General features: G+C 32.8%; 2 protein-coding genes across 9 annotated transcripts in view; one reads left to right on the forward strand and one right to left on the reverse strand.

Moving 5' to 3' along the window:
- Positions 1-7,689, forward strand: part of LOC141454075 (uncharacterized) — a 193,806-nt gene extending 186,117 nt beyond the window's left edge. For all 3 annotated transcript variants that reach the window (XM_074127894.1, XM_074127886.1, XM_074127897.1), the window contains exons 2-4: positions 4,531-4,756; positions 5,391-5,448; positions 6,556-7,689. In XM_074127894.1, coding sequence (XP_073983995.1) covers positions 4,531-4,756; positions 5,391-5,448; positions 6,556-7,095 — 824 coding nt within the window. In that variant the 3' untranslated portion in view covers positions 7,096-7,689. The remainder of the gene's footprint in view (positions 1-4,530; positions 4,757-5,390; positions 5,449-6,555) is intronic.
- Positions 7,690-16,187: 8,498 nt separating this feature from the next.
- sick (sickie) overlaps positions 16,188-20,105 on the reverse strand; it is a 353,303-nt gene continuing 349,385 nt past the window's right edge. For all 6 annotated transcript variants that reach the window (XM_074127748.1, XM_074127763.1, XM_074127757.1 and 3 more), the window contains 4 exons: positions 19,842-20,038; positions 19,537-19,759; positions 18,635-18,740; positions 16,188-18,552 (listed from right to left, as the gene is read on the reverse strand). In XM_074127748.1, coding sequence (XP_073983849.1) covers positions 18,436-18,552; positions 18,635-18,740; positions 19,537-19,759; positions 19,842-20,038 — 643 coding nt within the window. In that variant the 3' untranslated portion in view covers positions 16,188-18,435. The remainder of the gene's footprint in view (positions 18,553-18,634; positions 18,741-19,536; positions 19,760-19,841; positions 20,039-20,105) is intronic.

Below are 20,105 nucleotides of genomic sequence, written 5' to 3' on the forward strand. Positions count from 1 at the left end.
GAGGAAAATAGCTACATTGAGCTCAGGTTAAGCGCCACATTAATAATCATAATAATTTTACTAAGCAACAAACATAACCAGAAGTTGTTCATAAATGCCGGTTTAAACAAGTTAGAATCACTTAATTTGTCCAAAGAGGTAATTTCGCGGTAGTCCTTTTCGTGTTTTATTGTTAGATTGTCTAATTGTCTGAGGGAAGAGACCATTTACGGTGTTCAACTCAATTTTATGCGCAAACAAGTATAAAGTCCTGACTCTTGTACACCACTCTCGTTAAAAAAAATATAAAGGCAAGCAACTCGGAAAGTGCGGTGGTCTCAAGCGCAGAGAATGTTACTCCCGGAAAAGAGCTACCCACTAAACTCTTTATTACCAAATTAATTCTCTTCATTAGGATCAAATAATTCTGTAAATTATGGAAAGTAATTTAAATTAATTAATTGCCGAATTTATTAATAAATTAAATCCCATTATAATTTCTGAAAATATTTCAAGTTTTTTACTGCACTAATTACCAAAAAGTATTGATGATTTAACGCTGTTAGATTTCTGATATACATCGCAGCATCATCATTTATAACGACAACTGACATTATGTTAAGGTCTTATAAATTTTAATAAAGACATCAGCACATTTACATCTACAAGCTACATCCTAAAAATGAACATCCTAATGTTCTATTTTTCTAAGTGAATTTTTATGTTTTCAGATTTTAAGAAATAAGAAATAATTTCTTATTCTACTGTTAGTTAATTAATAAAATCTATATTTTACTTTATGACTTGTTGGTATAAATATATGTATATATTTTTTTGTAAATCTTTGATTTTTTTTTTTTAGCGTTTATCACAGTCATCTAAGATCATATTTAGTCTGAGTAAAATCAGCAGCAATTATGATTTAATAAACTATTACTTTAATTTAAAGAATTCCAAATTATGAATTACAATTTTACTTTATTTAAAAAAACATTTTTTTTTTTTAAATATGATTATTATATTTTTAATTTAAAATATAATCTTTAAAGTTAACGTTATAAAAGTATTTACTGTGATTGGGTTTACGTGATTGGAACATAAAATGTAGGAATTTCAAATACTGCACTCAGGGGAAATTAGATGATTCTGCATAAAACATATATGTCATGATTATAAACAGTTTAACATCATGCCAACTTGTTTATTAGAAGTTTGCCTATTGCAACCGTATTATTATACTCTATTGTTCACACTCCAGAACTTTAACTGTCAGAATGTTTAGTTTGAATTTTGTATTTATAGGTTCTCCTAACAAGCTACTTCTAAAATGTTTTGATCGTTTGAAGATTTTTTTTAATTTTCATTAAATCCTTCAATTATTTCGGTTTTTTGGTCTATTTAATTGTGAGAAATTTGTAATTAAGTAGTTAACACATTTATCCGTTGCTCCTAACTTTGGTAGTGGTTTGAAAAAAATGGATTACCTTGTACTCATGAACAGCATCTGTGTGATATTCTGTTTTTAAGATTTTGAACTGTTGATCCATGCTTGTGGAAAGAAGTAGCCGAGACTGCGAAGGTGTAATCAGTTGTATTAGTGTTTTCAGGGTTGCTTAGAAGATAAAAGATGATAAATAAGTGTTCAGGTCTTCTTGATTTGCTGAAGTATCTTTGAGAAAGAAATCCGATTACGGAAATCGCGGTTAAAATTGAACGAAATGAATTAAAAAAAAAAAAAAAAAACTTTTAATAAATGTCCCTAATTATTATTTTCTTGAAAAGTAAACCATAAATAAATAAAAACCCTCTTAGGATGATAACAAAAAATGAGAGAACATGGCATGACTGTCTGGATGTTGTTTGTGGATTTTAAGGCCGCGTATGATACCGTATTTAGGAACGGACTCGTACAAGCTCTGAAAGACATGCTAATCCCGCCAAAACTAATAAGGCTTACTGAAATGACACTGCGAGGTTCTAGAGGACTAGTTATCTCCAGCGGGACTCTTTCGGACGCTTTCGATATCGGAAACGGGCCCAGGCAAGGAGATCCGATGTCGCCCCTCCTGTTTAACTGTCTGCTGCACAAGGTATGCAAGACTCTTGAGATGGACCTCAATGGCACGCTGATTGATCGCACCTCTCAGATCATGGCGTATGCGGATGATGTGGTGATCATTGGTAGATCCCTGGCAGCCGTAAAAAGTATCTTCGTCACGCTGGAGCGAGAAGCCAAGCGCGTCGGGCTCCGCGTTAATGAGGGAAAGACGAAAGTGCTGGTGGCTAGGAGGAAGCCTCTGGTGCATCCCGCGACGTATTACGTCTTTGGGGATTACGAGTTCGAGGTTGTCTCCAACTTCCCCTACCTGGGCTCTATCATTTCGGACATAGCCGACGAAAAAGAAGAAGTCAGAAGAAGGATAGCAGCGGGAAACAGAGCGTACTACGGTCTATATAAAATAATGAGGAACAGCCTGGTCAACCGAGGAACAAAGATCCAGATGTATAAGACCTTGATAAGGCCTGTCGTGACCTACGCAAGCGAAACATGGACACTGAATAAGGCAGCTTGTGAGAGGATTGACAGGTTCGAGAGGCGAGTCCTAAGACGGATCTTTGGGCCGAAAAGGGAAAACCAGAGCTGGAAAAGAAGGCCAAATCAAGAGGTGTACGCCCTATATGGGGAGCCAAGCATCACCGCGTTTGTGAAGGCCCAGCGGCTGAAATGGTATGGGCATGTATGCCGGATGTCCGAGGAAAGGATAGCATCAAAAGTGCTAAAAGGAAAGTGGCACGGCTCTCGCCCCCGGGGACGTCCGAAGACCAGGTGGGTGGACAATGTGAGGGCGGATATGAGAAAGATAGGTTTGAGGGCCCACCTGGTGAATGATAGGGTTGAGTGGTCTATCCGCATAGAGCAGGCCATGGACCGTCTCGGTCTGTAGTGCCCATAGAAGAAGAAGAAGAAGAAGAAGAAGAAGAAGAAGAAGGATGGATAACATTGATTCACCACTGTACAGTGCAGGTTTCGTTCAGCAAAGCGGAATGATTTTTACAAGAGCCGAGATAAAAAAAAATATAACTTTTTTTTAGCCTCCTTAAAATTACCATTTCATTGATTAAAAGTATTTACTTGTAAATAATGTCCTGTACTTCATAATTTCGTTAGATTTTTTTTTTCTTGTAATTTTATATTAAAATTTAATATACCAAATTACAACTTTGCCTAAAGTTAATACAATTTATAACTGTGACTTAAGTGGGAGAATTTACTCACATTAATTACTTTACTAAATTGGGACAAATCTAAATTAAAGGTTAAGTGAATAGTTTATCACTTCCAGGATTATCACTTACCAGGATATGACATGAATAAAGACTTTTTATTCTTTATTTGCCCTTCGTACGATTGTTTTTTTATTATTTATAACAAAAAGAACAAAAAAAAACTGGCCTACTATTGCCCAGTTTTTTAGTGAATGTTGTTACAGCTGTGTTGTAATGTTGTTACTTCGAACTGAATTGTTATTCAGCTGTATTTTTTTTTCATGAAAAAGCAGGATTAAGTTAGCAATAATGCAAATGAGAGTAACTGGCCTCTGACGGTGAAGTTATTGTTGTGAAAGGGTAATAAAATAAGACGAAAAGCACGGTATTTTGGTTCAATATACCGCTAGTCCAAGTGGAAATATACAATATATAAGTGGAAATATACCGCCCGTCCAAGGCCAAGATGGAGAGGCTGAGGGAAGAAAGGCCATTAGCATGTTTAACTCAAGGTTCAACTCAGTTTTGTGGCGTATTAATGTGCAAAACGAGTACAAAGCGAGACTCTCTTATGCCACTCTGGTGGAAAAAAAAATACGAAACTTGGGACGTGCGGTCTCAAGTGCGAACAATGTTACTTTCAACGGAGACCTGGTGCCTGAAAGTGCAGCAATAGTCAACAATGAAAGAAGAAATGGTTAGACAATAGTGTTGGTGAATAGTAAAATAATTGTGGGTCGACCTAAAACCAGAAGACTATATTAGTTTCGGCAATACTAGACAGTAGATCGTCAAAAGGAAAAGAGGCTATAATTGAGAGTAGTGATTAAGAAGGATAAGATGAGGTTTGTTGGAAGAGGATGTTGTCGAGAAGTGGAAAGATAATGGAAATAAATGAAAAATAGTTGGCTTAGAAAATTCCAAATTTGCAGAAATCCCTTAAAAATAAGGAAGTAAAGTGACACGAATTTACCCTCGCTTCCGCAGGAGAGACGACCCCTTTTTGAAGAGTGGCGTAAAAGGCTAATCGGAGACCCAGATTTGAAATATCCAACTGAACGAGAATTTCACTTAGATGTCTTATTATTTTTACTTTTGGATTTCTGTGCTGTCAAATTGTCCGTTCAAAATTCGTTTAATTAATTTACCCTTTCAGGAAAACCTGCGATATTCGGACATAAATCAACAGAACTGAATCTCTAATTATTATTTTCAATTAATTTACATTGCGCTGGTGATTGTAAGTGGACTTTAAAAATTTATTTTCTTTGTTTTGTGTTTCAGGAGTAGGTAGCGATGAGAGCGATGAAGAAGGAGGTGGCACGAACCAGGCGGAGAATGGAAGCGGTGGTGGTGGCGGAGGCGGAGGTGGAGGCAGTGTGGTCGGCATCGCCAACCCTATTCCGACGGATGACCAAGATCCTAACGATCCGTGTGCAGAGGACGACGAAGCATCCTCCAGATTGAGGCAGATGGTCCATTTATCAAATAGTCCACTGTTAGCACAAGCGTAAGCAACTTCACTTGGTACACTTTTTTTGGTTGTACTATACCACCTGTGATGATCACCTTTCATATCATTTTTAATTGAAGCACTAGTACAGGGCTTTGGCCCACAGCCAAACTAGGGGGAACAACAAGTCTAATATGTAGTGCTTGTACGGTGTATGTAGACATTAGCAGCAAACATTTGTTTTGAGATAGCTTTAACGGTGTTGCCGTTTCTGGTTAGCCCTTTACGGGACTAATGTTCACTTCCTTTATTTTGGTGCTCAACACATCAGATAGGGCAGTACTAACGGCCCTTTGTGAGAGCAGAATCAGTTTTTACGGTTGCACTTATCCTCGTACTTACGATGCCAACTAAGGCGATACTTCACAAATCTTTCAGTTCCACACCACGTTTTGGGTTACCTATGATTCATTACCACGCTCAGATTACAATATAATGAAACCAACTCAGTCATTCTTAGGACTACGAGTATCATTCGCTTTTTATTTTGGAAGGAGCAAAGGGCTAACAAAGTGCTATCATGAAGGCAGGCACTCAGTGGTTAAATTTTTCACGAATCATAGCTTTAGCTTTATGTTAGTACTTGGATAATTTTAAAATATTATAATTAATATTTATAATTTTGTTTCAGAGAATTGTCTTCAAGCCAGAATGATTTTTTCAAAATGTTAGATGAAAAAATTAACAATGTGAGTATTCTAAATATGAAAACAATGTAATTAGTTTGTTATTTATGAAATCGTTTTGAATCCAAACAAAAAAGGATTCAAATTACTGTTATCAGATATCTAAATCGTTTTGAAGGTCTTGAAATATGATTTTCATCTAGAAACAAGAAATTATATTCTTATTCTTCAACAGCGCTCCTAATACTTCGTAAAACAGTTTTGGTGATCTTGTTTTTATGTTGCCTGATCTATGATAAATAAAAAAGTAAAGTAATACCTATTTTTTTAGGCGGGCTTTACGTCCAACTACCAAATTAGATGTAGTGGACGGAGGCGACTAGCAAACATACTTTACTATAAAGTTTCATAATAAACATTAAATCAAATCCAAGGCCTAGGAAATCGAACCCAGTACCAGGACAAACTCCAGGACCAATATTTTTGATTCCATGTCTCGCGAATTCGATTAGAACAAGTTGCACAAAAAAAATCCTTAGTAAGTCCAGAAACTATTGCCTTATTCCTACTACAATTCAGAATCAAAATTTTGCTTAAAAACTTATTCATGGTGTGGGTCACGTAACTCAAGTGAAAGAAACTTGTTTGGAATTTCGGTGTCTATTCGTGGAGACAAATCATCTACTAATCAAATCGTTCTTTCATTTTTTTGGACCATCCATTTTATTTTTTTACAATTGTTAAATTTACTACGAGCAATTGTGATCCTAGAATAAAATGACATAAAAAACGTGTGAAAAAGAAACTTAGTGGTATCACTTCATAGTGTTATAACTTTTTAGAGTTTAAAATTGCAACTTGGCTCTGTTCACAAAAATACTGCAAAGAGATAGCTTTGATAAAGAAGAGGAATATTTAATAAATAAAAGAAGTATTCGTAGAAATTATTTTTTTAATAAACTGGTATAATTCCAATTGGTTTTTATTAGCCATTTAGTATAAATTGGTTTTGAAAAATCTCTGCTGTTAGAAAAGAAATGTGTCAAGAAGTCATTTTTGAGAAAATTAGGAAGACTTATATAAATTAGTAAAAGAATTAAGCATGAAAAAGAAATTTTCACATTAAAAATTGATTTTTAAAAATTCAATAACTTTGTTTCATGTTTAAAGGGTCCGGACTACGATGAATCAGGCGAATATGAATTGGCACTGGACCACGCCCAGCTGTGTAGATTTTTGCAAGAATGGCAAGCGGCCAAAGCTAGATCAAGGAACCAAGCGCCGGCCAAATTACAAAGATATCATACACTGCAGAATAATGGCGAACCAGCCGGAGGCCATACACATCAACTTGCGTCCCAAACACAGCAGCAACATCCGCCGAATATAAGCAGCAGACAGCAACTACCACCTCAACAACAACAACAGCAACAGCTACAGCAGCAGCACAAACTGCACAGTCAGTCTTCTTTATACCAGCCGACTTCCAATGCTACCATGGTGCCGGCTCAAACAGCGCCTGCCTACAACAGCTATCAACCACAATACGATCACTATCAATCGTTCAGACAGTACCATCCACTGCACCACCAAGGCTCTGTGCAACAGCAATACCACGCTGCAGCACAATACCATGCCCAGTATCAGGTGGCCAACTCAGTCGTATTGTATGACAAATCTAGAGGAGGGTACTACACGGAGCTGGCGTGACCAAGGCCTACCCTGGGGCCTCCACCGCCTCCGCTAATACCGCCTCCACCGCCTCCTCCGCTACCTCCTCCTCAGCCACCATATTCCATCGCCCACCATTACACTGTGCTTCCGGCACATCACCCACACCATCTGGCTGGTCGCTATTCCAGAACCGATGATCCTAACGCCACTATGACTGATATCAATTTGAACAAATATCCCTAAAGACTATGGTTTTACTTAAAAAATATATAAATAAATTGAAACCTAAGAAATCTAGTGAAAATATGGTCTTATTTTTACTACGTCCGTTCATTGCATGTGGTAGATGTCGTGTACATATAATATATATACATATATAATATGTTTTAACCCTTTTTTTATTTTATTTTTCCTTTTGTTTGTTCAAATTCGGGCGAGCCTATTTGCTGCTAGTCATTATTTATATTGATATAAATATATTTTTAATTATATTTCTTCGGCTTGCTTTTTCATTTCATAAAATATTCATACCCTACTTGCTTCCAATAAAAACTTAAAAAAAACGTGTATAATTATTTGACTTTATTTTCTACTGTTTAATTTCTATTTGCATAAATGAAGTACAAATTTGACTACAACAAAAGAGCACCATCTGTATTCTCTTAGAATAGCTGGTATTCTTTTAAGAAAATTAAGAAGAGTGTAAAATCAAAGTTTTATGTATCAAGCATAAAAAAAAAATAATTGTTTTATTCATGTTCGACAATCCAATAACTGATTCCAAAACCCTGAAATCAACGCGTCCCTTGGTCATGAGGAAGAAAAATGAGAATCAACCTGTTGTTATTTTAAATGCCTTCTCGATTAAGCGAATAAATGAAGTCCTTGTACTCATTGGTCATGTTCAGTGGGTGTCGGCGGCTCTAAAACTGAGCCAAATCAAAATATCTTTCTCCAAAGGGGGGAGGGACTAGTGAAAACGCAGGTTTGAAGGCGAACATTGTCTTGTTGGAAGGAAACTCGCTAGCTGTTGCTGAAGGCTGGTTGAAGTTGGACTTTCTTGTATCACTCTCTGCTTATAAAGTCCCAAATTGATGAAAGAAATCTTGTGGAACATCAGGAAAGAATTCGTGTTTATACACGTTACTCTTGTGTACCAACCTGAAATGTCCTTAGATAAATGCAGTAATTGACTAGTTCATTGTCTATTTTTAAACTAGAACTACAGGATGGATGAATAAAATTCATGTCATTCATGCAGTCAATTCTTCTTACATCTTCTCTTTGACCCTTCACCAATTGTGGAGATGACAGCTAACGGTGACCTTTAAACACTGCCAGAACTGAAGCACATGCACGATTACCTGGGCTTGATTTTTAACTCGACAGTTGCCAATTTTTTCGATTAGCTTTATGAAACCAAAAGCGGGTAGCTGATCAAAGACATCTTTTTTCTTCAAAGTAAAGGTCCCACTGCGTACATTGTTATTTCTTGTAAATAATGAATAAAATTGTTAATTAGCAAATTAAAAGCAGTCCTGTTTTTTTTTTTTTTTTTTTAACCAAAGCTCACAATTGAACTAACAGCTCAATACAGCAAAAACGTATTTTTACTTTGATCTAATGCTTGCTACATGATGTTTGAATTTCATATGTTGTGAGAGCCATCCTGAATCCATGTCAACCTTCAAATCTTCTCACAAAGAACTCGCAAAATTTAATAAGAAATTAATTAAGTGAAAATAGCAGCAAATTTCTAGTAAAATAAACAGTTCAGATAAAAAAGAAGCTTTTAGTTGAGAAGTGTAGAATGTTTTTTCCCAATATTTGGAGAAGAGAATATATAAATCTTTATGCTAGATTACCTGTGACGATGTTAATTTAAAGCGATTAAAAACAATTTTTTTTTAAACAATTTATTAAAATTATATTAAATTTACATAGACCGAATTTATTTATTGCAAATTGTAATCATTTTGTTAAAGTTTCATTTTCTTACAATATTATGAAGGCTCGCAAACAAAAAATAGAAATTATCCCATTAAATATGAAATAATTGTCAATTATTGCACAAAAAAAAAAAGAATTTATTAATTTTTTTACTCTTATCCAAATATTCATTGGTATATAATCTTGTTAAATATTTGTACAATACCTATGTAAATATTAGTAGACTAATAATAATACCATTAATATTTATGTAATATAATTTATATGTGTGTGTAAATAAGATTAAGATTTAGCAGTTAATAATACCAAAGGTAGTAGTTTATTTACGATAAATATAAAAAGTATAAATATATATAAATACGAAGATGATTGTAATAATGTAATAAAATATCTTTATAGCAAATGACCCATACAGTTAATAAAATTACACACAAATATCCGTGTACCGTGTGTCGTATATGTACAGGATCTACCTCACATCTCCAACTTAATATACCAATTTAGAATTTGATAGAGAACGAAGCTCCTCTAAAAATGGATTAATTCTAGTTTATAAATAAATTTAAAAATTATACAATAAAACGTGTGACCAATAATTTTCTTAAATAGATATGATAAAAATATAATGTGTAAAATAGTAATTACATGTAATATGCCCATGTACCAATTGAGTGGCCTCCAAATTTAACACTATTATATACAAATATCTTACCATTTTCTACGTATTTAAATGTCTTTATATTTACAAATAAATTAAAAAGAAAATTTAATTTAAAAAAATTATACCTATAAAATGCATAACTTGGTATATTAATGTTATTCATAATTTATTTTTGTCCTCTTCGAAAACAATGCAATTGTTTAGATCAATTCTTTGGCTTTTTTTTTTACTTGAATAATGGAAAACATTAATTTTTATAATTAAAATAATATCTCAAGGGAAATTTATTTGGGGAATGTATTGTCTACGATTTGCCATATTTTAAACACTGTAAATCTGATGGCTACTGCGTCGCTTTTCACGAAATGCATTTCCAATTCTTACTTATCTCTTTAAAAGTAAATTCTACATCTCGTTTGCTTTCCAATCGACTGTAACAATTCTAATTTAGAAAGCTAAAAAACCCAATCATTCATTACACAGCCCTATCAAATTATTTCATCTTGTTGTCAACTCTGAAATGTAACTTATAAAACTGCTCAACCTTATTATACAAAAATTTCAGATATTTCCAGATCACCACCTAGACTTCTGCAACAACTATTTGGATGTCACAGATTAAGGACGAAAAGCTATAGTTCTAGAAAAAATAAGAATATTTTTTTCAGCATTCATCTCAGGCTTTTGACAGGTTTTGGCATGCCCAGAACTAATTCTGTCTTCTTTAAAAATTGAAAAAAAAATATTTCTAATATGAGGCGTGTTTTTTAAGTAAGTGCTGTTTTAATACAAAAGAAAATAATGTTTCTTAACAATTTTATTTTTACATGAAAGCCTGTACCTTAATCAACTTTTCTACATGTGTTAAATAACGCTAATATTAAGGCAATTATCGTATCGTATAACCAGCTTTAAAATCCTTATAGAAGTCTGCTGATTTTACAGACACTTGCAACACGGTCGTTTTGACCTTCATCATCGCTTCGTGGCGCTGAAGCCCCAGAAACAGGTGGTAGTCACAGAGCGCTAGATCGGGACTGTACGGATGCTGTTCAAGTTGTTCCAGCGTGAACATAACTTTCGATAATTTAAGCGCCCGGTCACAATTTCATAGAGGTCATTACTTGATACTTGAGTAATCTCATTGGATTACGATGAAGCGTCTGTTCTCTTTCATTTTTTCGTCAACTTCCTGCACCAAATCTTCAGTAATGACCGAAGGTGTTGCCTAATTCGTCCCACATTCCACCGTTCATAAAGTTTTTTCCATAAACTTCACTTATCTCACGATGAATTTCAGCCGTTTTCACACCTTTAGCACTAAAGAAAGCAAATCACAGTGAGTGTTTCACAGTCGGCAAGTTCTGAATCGGCGGTTCTGAAAGCCTTATTCTTCATTTCTTACTTAACTAGGCATTTTGTCTAGTCTAGACAACTGAAACTTTCTATCTCGACTTTGGTGGATGACTTATTAGCCTCATGTTCTCTAATGTTTTTCATTATTCATAGTTATTTTCGTGAATATTTCTTTGTTTTCTTCCGACAACGAAGTTGCATTATTTTAAAAATAAATATTAAATGCAATTAATTTAGTTACATTCGTTCGTTGCCCAAACAGACGTTCATGATTATTCTATTAATAAATATTTATTTTATTAATGATCATTATTACTAAATTAATTGTGTGTATCCTTTATTTTTCTTGGCTCTTCTTTCTTGCATGCTTTGATATCATGGCAAGAATCTGTTCATTACTGTTGGGTCTTATTTGTCATAAATTACTATAATAATGTTTAGATACAACTTTAATTCTGAACTTCATTTTATTAGGTTTAGTTTTCAAAGTGATGCAACTAATTTTTACTCCTCCGATGGGTCTACGATGGGGTCACACGACTTCACTTGTAATAATAAAGGCTGTAAGCTGTCATTGTACATCTTGCGATTTAGGACACTTCACTACCTTATCGGTCCTGCATAGCTTTGAGAGAGCATACTGTTTTCTTTAGCAAGAAGAACAAAACTCTAAAAATGAAAGGAATAAAGTTAGTTACATTCTTAAAAACAATAGTGCACAGGGTATCCAATAAAAGCCTAATTTTTTAAAATATTTTCCGTTTAATATGAAATTCTTGATAAATGTCTAAATAAATTCGGGGATTTTCTGAGTACTTTGAAATGATTCCAATTACGCCATATCGTTAGTTTCGACATCACTCTCAGTATCAGACGTTATATGGGCATTCTGTCACAATTCAAGCATTCTATGGACAGTGAAAAGATATTAAAGTTCGTTAGATGTCGTTCGTATGACCCCAGACTAGCTCCATTTGGGACTTGGCAGATGTGGTTCAGGGCACTTTGTGCAAATGAACAGGTCAACCAATTTTTTTATGTGTACAATTATAAACATTCGTTCTGTTTGTGTTTATTTGTCTCTTAATATTTTAAAGTGCCCACAATATGTAAATTTAATTTGAGAAAAAACTTTGACAGATACCCTTTCAAGTTAAGATTTCCGTTGTCAATTTTATTTTACATTTCTTTCGACAATTATTAAAAATGATTATCCCAATATTGATTGAATGAACAAGTTATATTTGATCATTAATGAAGTAGGAACATAGTTCCAAATTATAAAACAATACTCACTTCCACTAGTAATAAAGAATTATAAAAAGAATTTGTATATTGTTCCTTTAATTAAAACCTCTAAAAATATATATGTTTTATAAATATGAGAATGTTTATTTAATATAGTCGTGAACATGTAATTAAGCAAAATATATTTTTAAAACTAAATGTTCTTGCGATTTTTATTTATTTTTTTATTATATTTGAATAAATCTTGATAGATTCCCCTATTGTGATGTTTAACAATTTATTTATCGTTCTTTAAATCAATACATAATATATAAAATTGAGAGTGTAATAAATTGTTATATAGACTTGAACAAAAAATATCTTATAGAAAACAGTAGAAATCTGTTCAATAAAGGGAAAAAAAGACTTTTCTTAGAAAAAATGAAATTTAAAAATAAATATTTAAAGAAAATAAAAAGAAAAGAAAAACAAAATAGACAGTCTAAAAATTCTTTATTATTTACTTTTCTTAACAAATAAATTTAATAAAAGTAGACACAATCTGAGCCTCTAGCGATATTTTATTTTGTCAAATTTGTTGTAAATAAATTTCGTATGGTACTTTTAGGATAACTGAGATTGCATCAAATCTTATGCATTCTTTAAAAAGAAAAAAAAAATGTGATATGAAATTTTAATTCAATTTCTAGAATTCATATTTCATTTTATTTTTTTTGTAATTTTGTTTCGATCATTCAATCTTTTCCAGTAATGAATTAATACCTAATAATTAAAAAAAAAAAAGTGAAAAGAAATTAAAGGAACTGTTCTAAAATATTCATATTTAAATTTAATAATAAAGATACAAAATTATGATAGAAAAAAATTACTTTGCATGTATTTTCTGATTTTAAACCACCTTAATTGAAAATAGATCCGCTTCTGTCACGTGTGTATAGTTCAAGAAAAAAGTTTAAAAATAATAAATGAAAAGTGTTGCCTATTTTAAAAAACTTAGCATTTTTAATAAATCATAATAATAAACACGTACAATGTGGTATTCTTTTTTACTTGTTACTTAATAAAGATTACTAATGTGATTTATAAAAAAAGGAAAAGAAGCTAGTTTGTAAAATAATGCTAGCAGTTCTTGTTAAGTTTCTAATAGTCTATGAATGTAATTCCATTGTAATTTTACTACATATAATTTTATTTGTTATTATTTCAATTGAATATGTACAATCAAAAAATAAAAATAAAGTGAAATACAAGAATGAATTTATTCACAGAATAGATTTTCAGCTGTGCAGTGTAACTGGCGAGTGAATCCACAAATGTGCTGTCAACTTGAGAATTTACACCTCATATTTAAATAGTGTTATAATGCAAAGTATCTTTTTATTTTAAAAATGCAAAATTATTCTTAAAGTCTCCATGCTTACCCAAACTATACTCCAACTCCGTTCCTCCAAAGTTACCCAGCAACGATTCCAAATATTTGAACCAACAATCCCTTTCTTCGCAAACACTAATTCCCACACCACGAACTGTATCTGTCGTAATTTACAGAAAAGCGTACACATCGTAGTATTTCTACACCATTTATGCCCGCGGTTTCTAGATTGGAGGTTGTAGATTCGGCTCGCTCCCAAACAAAAAAAAAAAAATAAGAAAATCATCAAGTGAAGAGAACTAAAAGGCTGCGATAAGGAAAAGAGGACTTAGCTTAGTTTGGAACGTGGACCAGTAGATGTCTACTTGATAAAAGAAGCGAGTTTTAGATAATGGAGAGCACGACACCTACCGTCAAAATCTGAATCCTGTGAGGAGCCTGTGTACTACAGAAAAGGCTTAAGAGAATGTCGGCATGGGTACTCAGCCAGATGTATTAACTAAAGTGGAGTACATGCTAAACTGGTCAACATTATTTTAGTTTAATTTAATTAAATGAACATGTTCAAAAGTTGCATACCGATTATCAATAAATGATTTTTTGTACAATAAATTACGTTTGTTAATTGACGCATTTTCACTAGCAGTTGCCTCCATCTAATTATTTACGACAGCTTCAGGCAATGCTTTTTTTTTTCTTCCATTTCTATTATTAATGTAAATGACTCCTTCATCAGTTCCACTCATTCTGGTACTAAATAGATATGTAAGGTGATTCAAACGAGAAACTTTTCTCTCTCTTGTGTGCTTCATTCCGAATTCATCGCCAATGCTAAAATCAGTGACGGAGATTTCAATCTCTTTTTCTTCCCACCTGCACCAATAGTTTCCAAACTACAACATTTACCACCAATTGGAAAATTAAGGTCAAAGACAAGAGATTTTTAGTAAAGCTCCTTGCGATGGCGAATTTGACTTCCGAAGCAGTAAAATGTTTTGAGGTTGTAGATAATAGTAATTCTTAAAGAATTAACGATTTCATCAATGCTATTTTAGTCTCGCACACCTTCATGAGATTGAAATAATTATGCCGAGTGTCTGGCGAACACTTGAGTTCATCTTTCATCAGTGCTGCCATCTTCTAATCAAAGCGTAACCGGAAAGGATGGATATTTTAAGACTATTTTAATGAACTGTTTTGGAAGTAATAAAAAGTCCAAGCAATCTTTTATACTTCCTTTCTTCGCTGATTTTGGGTTCATTGATGTTTAATAAGAAAAGTGTAGTCTGCGCAATCTAGCGCATTTCATAGTACTAACAGAGAAGGCTCGTACCAACTCCTGCAGTAAGAAAGTATAGCATAGTCTTACTTGTTTTCTGCCCAGTAATAAGTTTTTTAGTTTAACCAAATCAACAACTTTTGTTAAAAATTGAAAGCCCCATCACCTGATCCTGTAAACAAAAATAAAAGTGATAAACAATTGTTACATCTGTACTAGAAAATACTACTCAAGTCCGAGAATTACTTAAGTAGTCTTCTGTACACTGCTGGAGAGGGAGGTATTTCACTTTGATTCTGATTAGAATAATAGTACCACTATGAGAAGTATCGTCTGAGTAATTAGTTTTAATAGTTTTATAATTGCGTATGTGGTAAGTTAGTTCGTGAGGTAAGGTATGTTTCTATCAGAACAGTAATATCTCACGTCTGCAGTGCTGTTTATTATATGGTTTATTGCATATCTCCATCATGTATTGGAAGAGTTAGGGGCCGCGGTGATGAACGCTGAAGAGTCTGGGCAAGAGCCTGACTGAACGAGAACCTGAGAGATAGGGATCAAAGTAGTGTTAGTACAAAAAAAATCTATTATCCTCTCCCAATTACGCAGTATAGTTTTGGATTTTTTGATGCTGTTTTTGTCTTCGTCGGTCTTTAAATAATAGTATAAGCTGTAATCTCATTTTATAACATTTGCCATTTAACTTTATAAGAAAACTAACTTATTGCTTTTTGGCCCTCACAGGTTTTCTTTTCAAAACCTATAATTAATTTGGTCTTTGCAATTAGGTTTTCAAATATAGCCGCACAAATTCGTAGTTATTCATAAATTTTAATATAATTATTATAAATTATTAAGTTAATACAATAAACAGTTTAAAATAGGGACCAAGTAGGGTTAATATGCCAAAACCTAAGCCCAAATTTATGTCAGAATGCATGTTGTGTTATAACGACATAACGGTGGGATATTTTTGGAAGATAAGCTTAGAAACTGAGGTAAACATTTTGTTCTTGCTTTAATGGTTTAAGGCGTGCCAACGTCTTGAAGTCAGTGGCGCTCGAAGCTTTTTGCAGTGCACTGCCTCCGATCAGAAACTGAAGGAAGCCAGTTAATTAATGAAAATTTTTACTCTCACAGAAATTTTAAAATTCAATAATCATATTGAATAGTACATTCAATTTCAAAGTTAAGAATTTCTATTGAAATAGGAAACAAGGCTTGGATAATATTATTAGTGGTGTAAACATTAAACAAGGCTATTTCCAATAACATTTGTAATATATCTGTAATATTTATATATAATTTTTTATAATTATTATCTTATAAACATTGTTTCTTTTGTATATCAGTTATTTAATTTTACATTAACGACATATAATTAAGCTTCCTCAATTTCAGTACTGTAATGTGAGGAGCTGCGCAGTACAAATATGTATCGAAAGCCGCACAACATTTTTATTTATACTATATGAATTAAACTCCTTTTATTACATTTTTTTGGCTTAATCAAGACAAGCATATATTTGTATGGCGGATACAAAAAAAAAAAACGTTAATGTAGTTAAGATACTTGAGTATCCGAATAACAAAAAAATAAAAAAACAAACAACAGTTAGAGAAAAAGCTCGACTTTCTTGTCGGTAAACAAAAACCGCACACTAATGTGCATTTCTCACATGGAAAGCCGAGTGTGACTGACTAGGTAGGCACTGTCAATAAATTAGTGTACATGCAAAATTTCTCATTTAATTTCTTACTTATTTAGTAAGTTTATTTTTTGTTTTTGCTTTGTTTGTATGTTTTTGTTTTTTTTTTTTAATTTAAATATAATAACTTGTTTATCCATATATAAATAGAAATATATATATTATTTTACGCGATACAAATGTCACATTTACATTACTTTTTGGTTACTTTATTTTTATTTTTTATTTTTGGTATATTCCGCTGTAAAGATACTAGACTAAATACAATGAATTGCAGGCGCAAACAAAAAATAACCATTAAATAAACCAAAATAAGATGAAAAAATATACATATATTTACAAATCAAGCAACAAATGATATGTATGAAAAGAAGCACTTTAACGTGGCATTAGCTTTGGCAGAATTAAACATTTACCTAACATAAATGAAAACCTGCATAAATAAGGAGAGCAAATAATTATACTTATTAACTGTATAACAATAGCAAGTAACTTAAATTTTAAATAATTACTGGCAAAGTAGCATGGAATATTATCTATTAATATTTTTCTTAATTCTGTTAAAATTTATTCTCTTCAAATGTTCTTGAGTTTCTTTCAGGAATAAGGCAATGAAAAACTTGGCGCGTTTAAGTATTGTCATAGTTTAATTCATTTTTTTTTTTTTTTATAGGGACCGTTAATGAGTGTTGAAAGTGGTCAAAGACAATGAAAGATAGGGGTTCAAAAACATATGAAGGCTCGTTCTGGTACAAAAAAGAACAATTTTGTTATTCTTTCAAGGTTAAGTTTCTAGCAAAAGTACAAACGCACATCATATCGCATTGAGCTGCAAAGCGATAAGATGAGAAAGTAGAAGCTCTCTTCACACAAGTGTGCAAAGGACAGTTTTATAAGGCAAGACAGATTGTAGAAAGTAGCGAATTATGTAAAATACAATATACAATTTGTTGCGCGTATATTTAATATTTACTTACTATAATATTAGCAGTACCACAATTATTAGATTTTATTTTATAAAAAAGAAGCGTACACTTATAGTTTTGCCTTAAATTATGTACAAAAGTATTTAAATAGAAGCAAATGACGATTGTTCTCTGTTAAGTCTCTCCACTGTTGTCAAAATTACAACCAGCGGTGAATTGGCAGCCTTTTATATTCACTTCTTTCGAAGTTTCACTTAAAGAAATAGAAACAACTCAAATAAATGAAAAAGGAAGTTAAGTCTTGAAGCAAACGAATCTAACCTAGTTTGTTTGTCAGAACAACAATGTTAAAGATAATTTAACTTACACACACAATCACGAAAAAATAAAATAAATAAATAAACAAAAAGAAATGAAAATAAAAAACAAAATAGAGGTATTTGTAAGGAAATATTTGAAATGAAAAATAATTATAACTCACAAACTTACTGACAAATAGTTTGAGCCCTATAAGAAAATAAAAAAATATAGTTTGTACAAGTTTAAACACTAGGATTTATACAAAATTTTATTATACATTTTTTTGTTTATGTTAATTTTTTGTACAAGAACTATACAAATTCGGTAATAGCAACTCATCAAGGCCTACGTTTTGGAACTGAAGAAAAACGCGTTTTTTTCCTTTTCGAGTTACATATAAATTCTCCCTGAAAATATATATTCATCACATTTGTACATAGTTATTAATATTTTACAAATATCTTAAAATAAATTCCCAGTTTTCAATTTTTCACTTTTGATTTGTTTGATTTTTTTTTTTAGACGGTGTTACTATAATTGTAGTAATTGGGCTGCCGCTGGGAAGGTACATTTAGTCAGAGGGTCGACTGCACTCCCAGACCGTTCAACGCTTCATTGGTATTACTGTCTGAATCGTTACCATGGGGACTAGTATAATTGGCCGCTTCTTGTAGTCGCATCAACATATTTAACTGAGACATCAAAGTGACATTATAATCATGTAGAGAATAAGATTTATTATAATAACATATACAATCTTAAAAATATACCTACCAACGGATCTCCCTCAACTTCACTTTGGGTGGAACTCATTGATTTTATACTGCCTACGGTACTATTATTTGTTTGAACTTCGTAACCAACATCTTCCGGTCGCAATCTGCAATAGAATTCTTTTTTTTAAAGGCGAAATTCCTACTTTTTATAAAAGTGCCTGAAGAACTAAACCAATGCAGAGAGAAAAAATTAAAAACTAATTTTAAATTTTCTTTGGGAAATCATAAGAAATAATAAAGAATTGACTCCTATATGTTCTGCACAGCCAAACGTTCAACCACTCACAATGTAATTGAGGTAATTAAAGAGTTCATTTTTAGATTCGCAATGCTGGGCAGTATCGTTGACTTTAAACATTGTAGCATGGTTGTTTTTGTTTTCTGTTCTGTCTCAGTTATTTATATCTTTACTTAAAGTAGTTTACTTTACGCTAAATGTCAGTATCATCCATTGTAACTATCATCTTTACCAATGATTGTCACGACGTTCAGCATTTTCTTGCTTTGGTAAGAACATTAAGAAGTTTGGTATAAATTGATGATTCGTCAATACTGCATTAACTTTTTTATAAGAAAGTTAGTATAAATTTCAAATTAACTACTTTACTAAAAAAAAAAAATATGTCAACTTAAGTTTCTACTGTCCACTAAGCGATCTCAACCTATACAGGGTCTACACGGAGGAGAGAGGTCGAAACTTCGAGAGGTGACTCATCAGCTCGAAGGCAACAAAAATATTCTATTCACATTGGCCCGATTCTCAGTAGTATACCAGCTATTTACATTTTTAACTTTTCCGTCGATTTTCGCGTTTTTCACCATTAAAACGGTCGTAACTTTTCTATCCTTTATCCTACAACAAATCTCAAACGAAAGAGCATTAAATTTTAATCTCCTCACCTGATTAGTGTATCAGGACCACCATGCACGGCCTCTCCTGCCCAAGGGTAAGTGTGACAGATATACTGTGTGGGATCTTCCCAAGCAGCTCTTCTTCCATATACTTGAAGTCCTTCACGCACCGCTTCCAACAGATACGGCACTACTGAGTAATTCCAAAGATCGGTAAACCAAACTTGTGATCCATCCACATCCATTGGGCATGACACGAATAAACGGGGGCCTAAAATCATTTTTAAAAATTAACACCTCAGTGATTTTGATTTGAGTAAAATAAACGCATCCAGGACATCACATAATCATACCGATGGTAACATCAGATGAACTATGTGCTTCTAAAAACTGATTTAGATGCTGCCAAGCACGCGGAATCCAATCAGTTATTCTGGCCAACTCGGGATTCCTGCAACCAGCTTTAGCTTCATTTTCCAACAACCTTCGTTTCAGGTATCTTGTAAGAAATCCTTTGACAGGTTCCATGTGATTCGCACAAAGTATCCACCTGAAAATGAGCCATACTCAGTGTGTTAATTTAATAAATCTAAGGTTAAATTAAGTGATAAATGTAT

Source organism: Rhodnius prolixus, unplaced genomic scaffold, assembly GCF_049639745.1.
Source record: "Rhodnius prolixus isolate KJV_2025 unplaced genomic scaffold, Rpr scaffold_1, whole genome shotgun sequence".
In the NCBI taxonomy this organism is placed as follows: Eukaryota; Metazoa; Arthropoda; class Insecta; order Hemiptera; family Reduviidae; genus Rhodnius; species Rhodnius prolixus.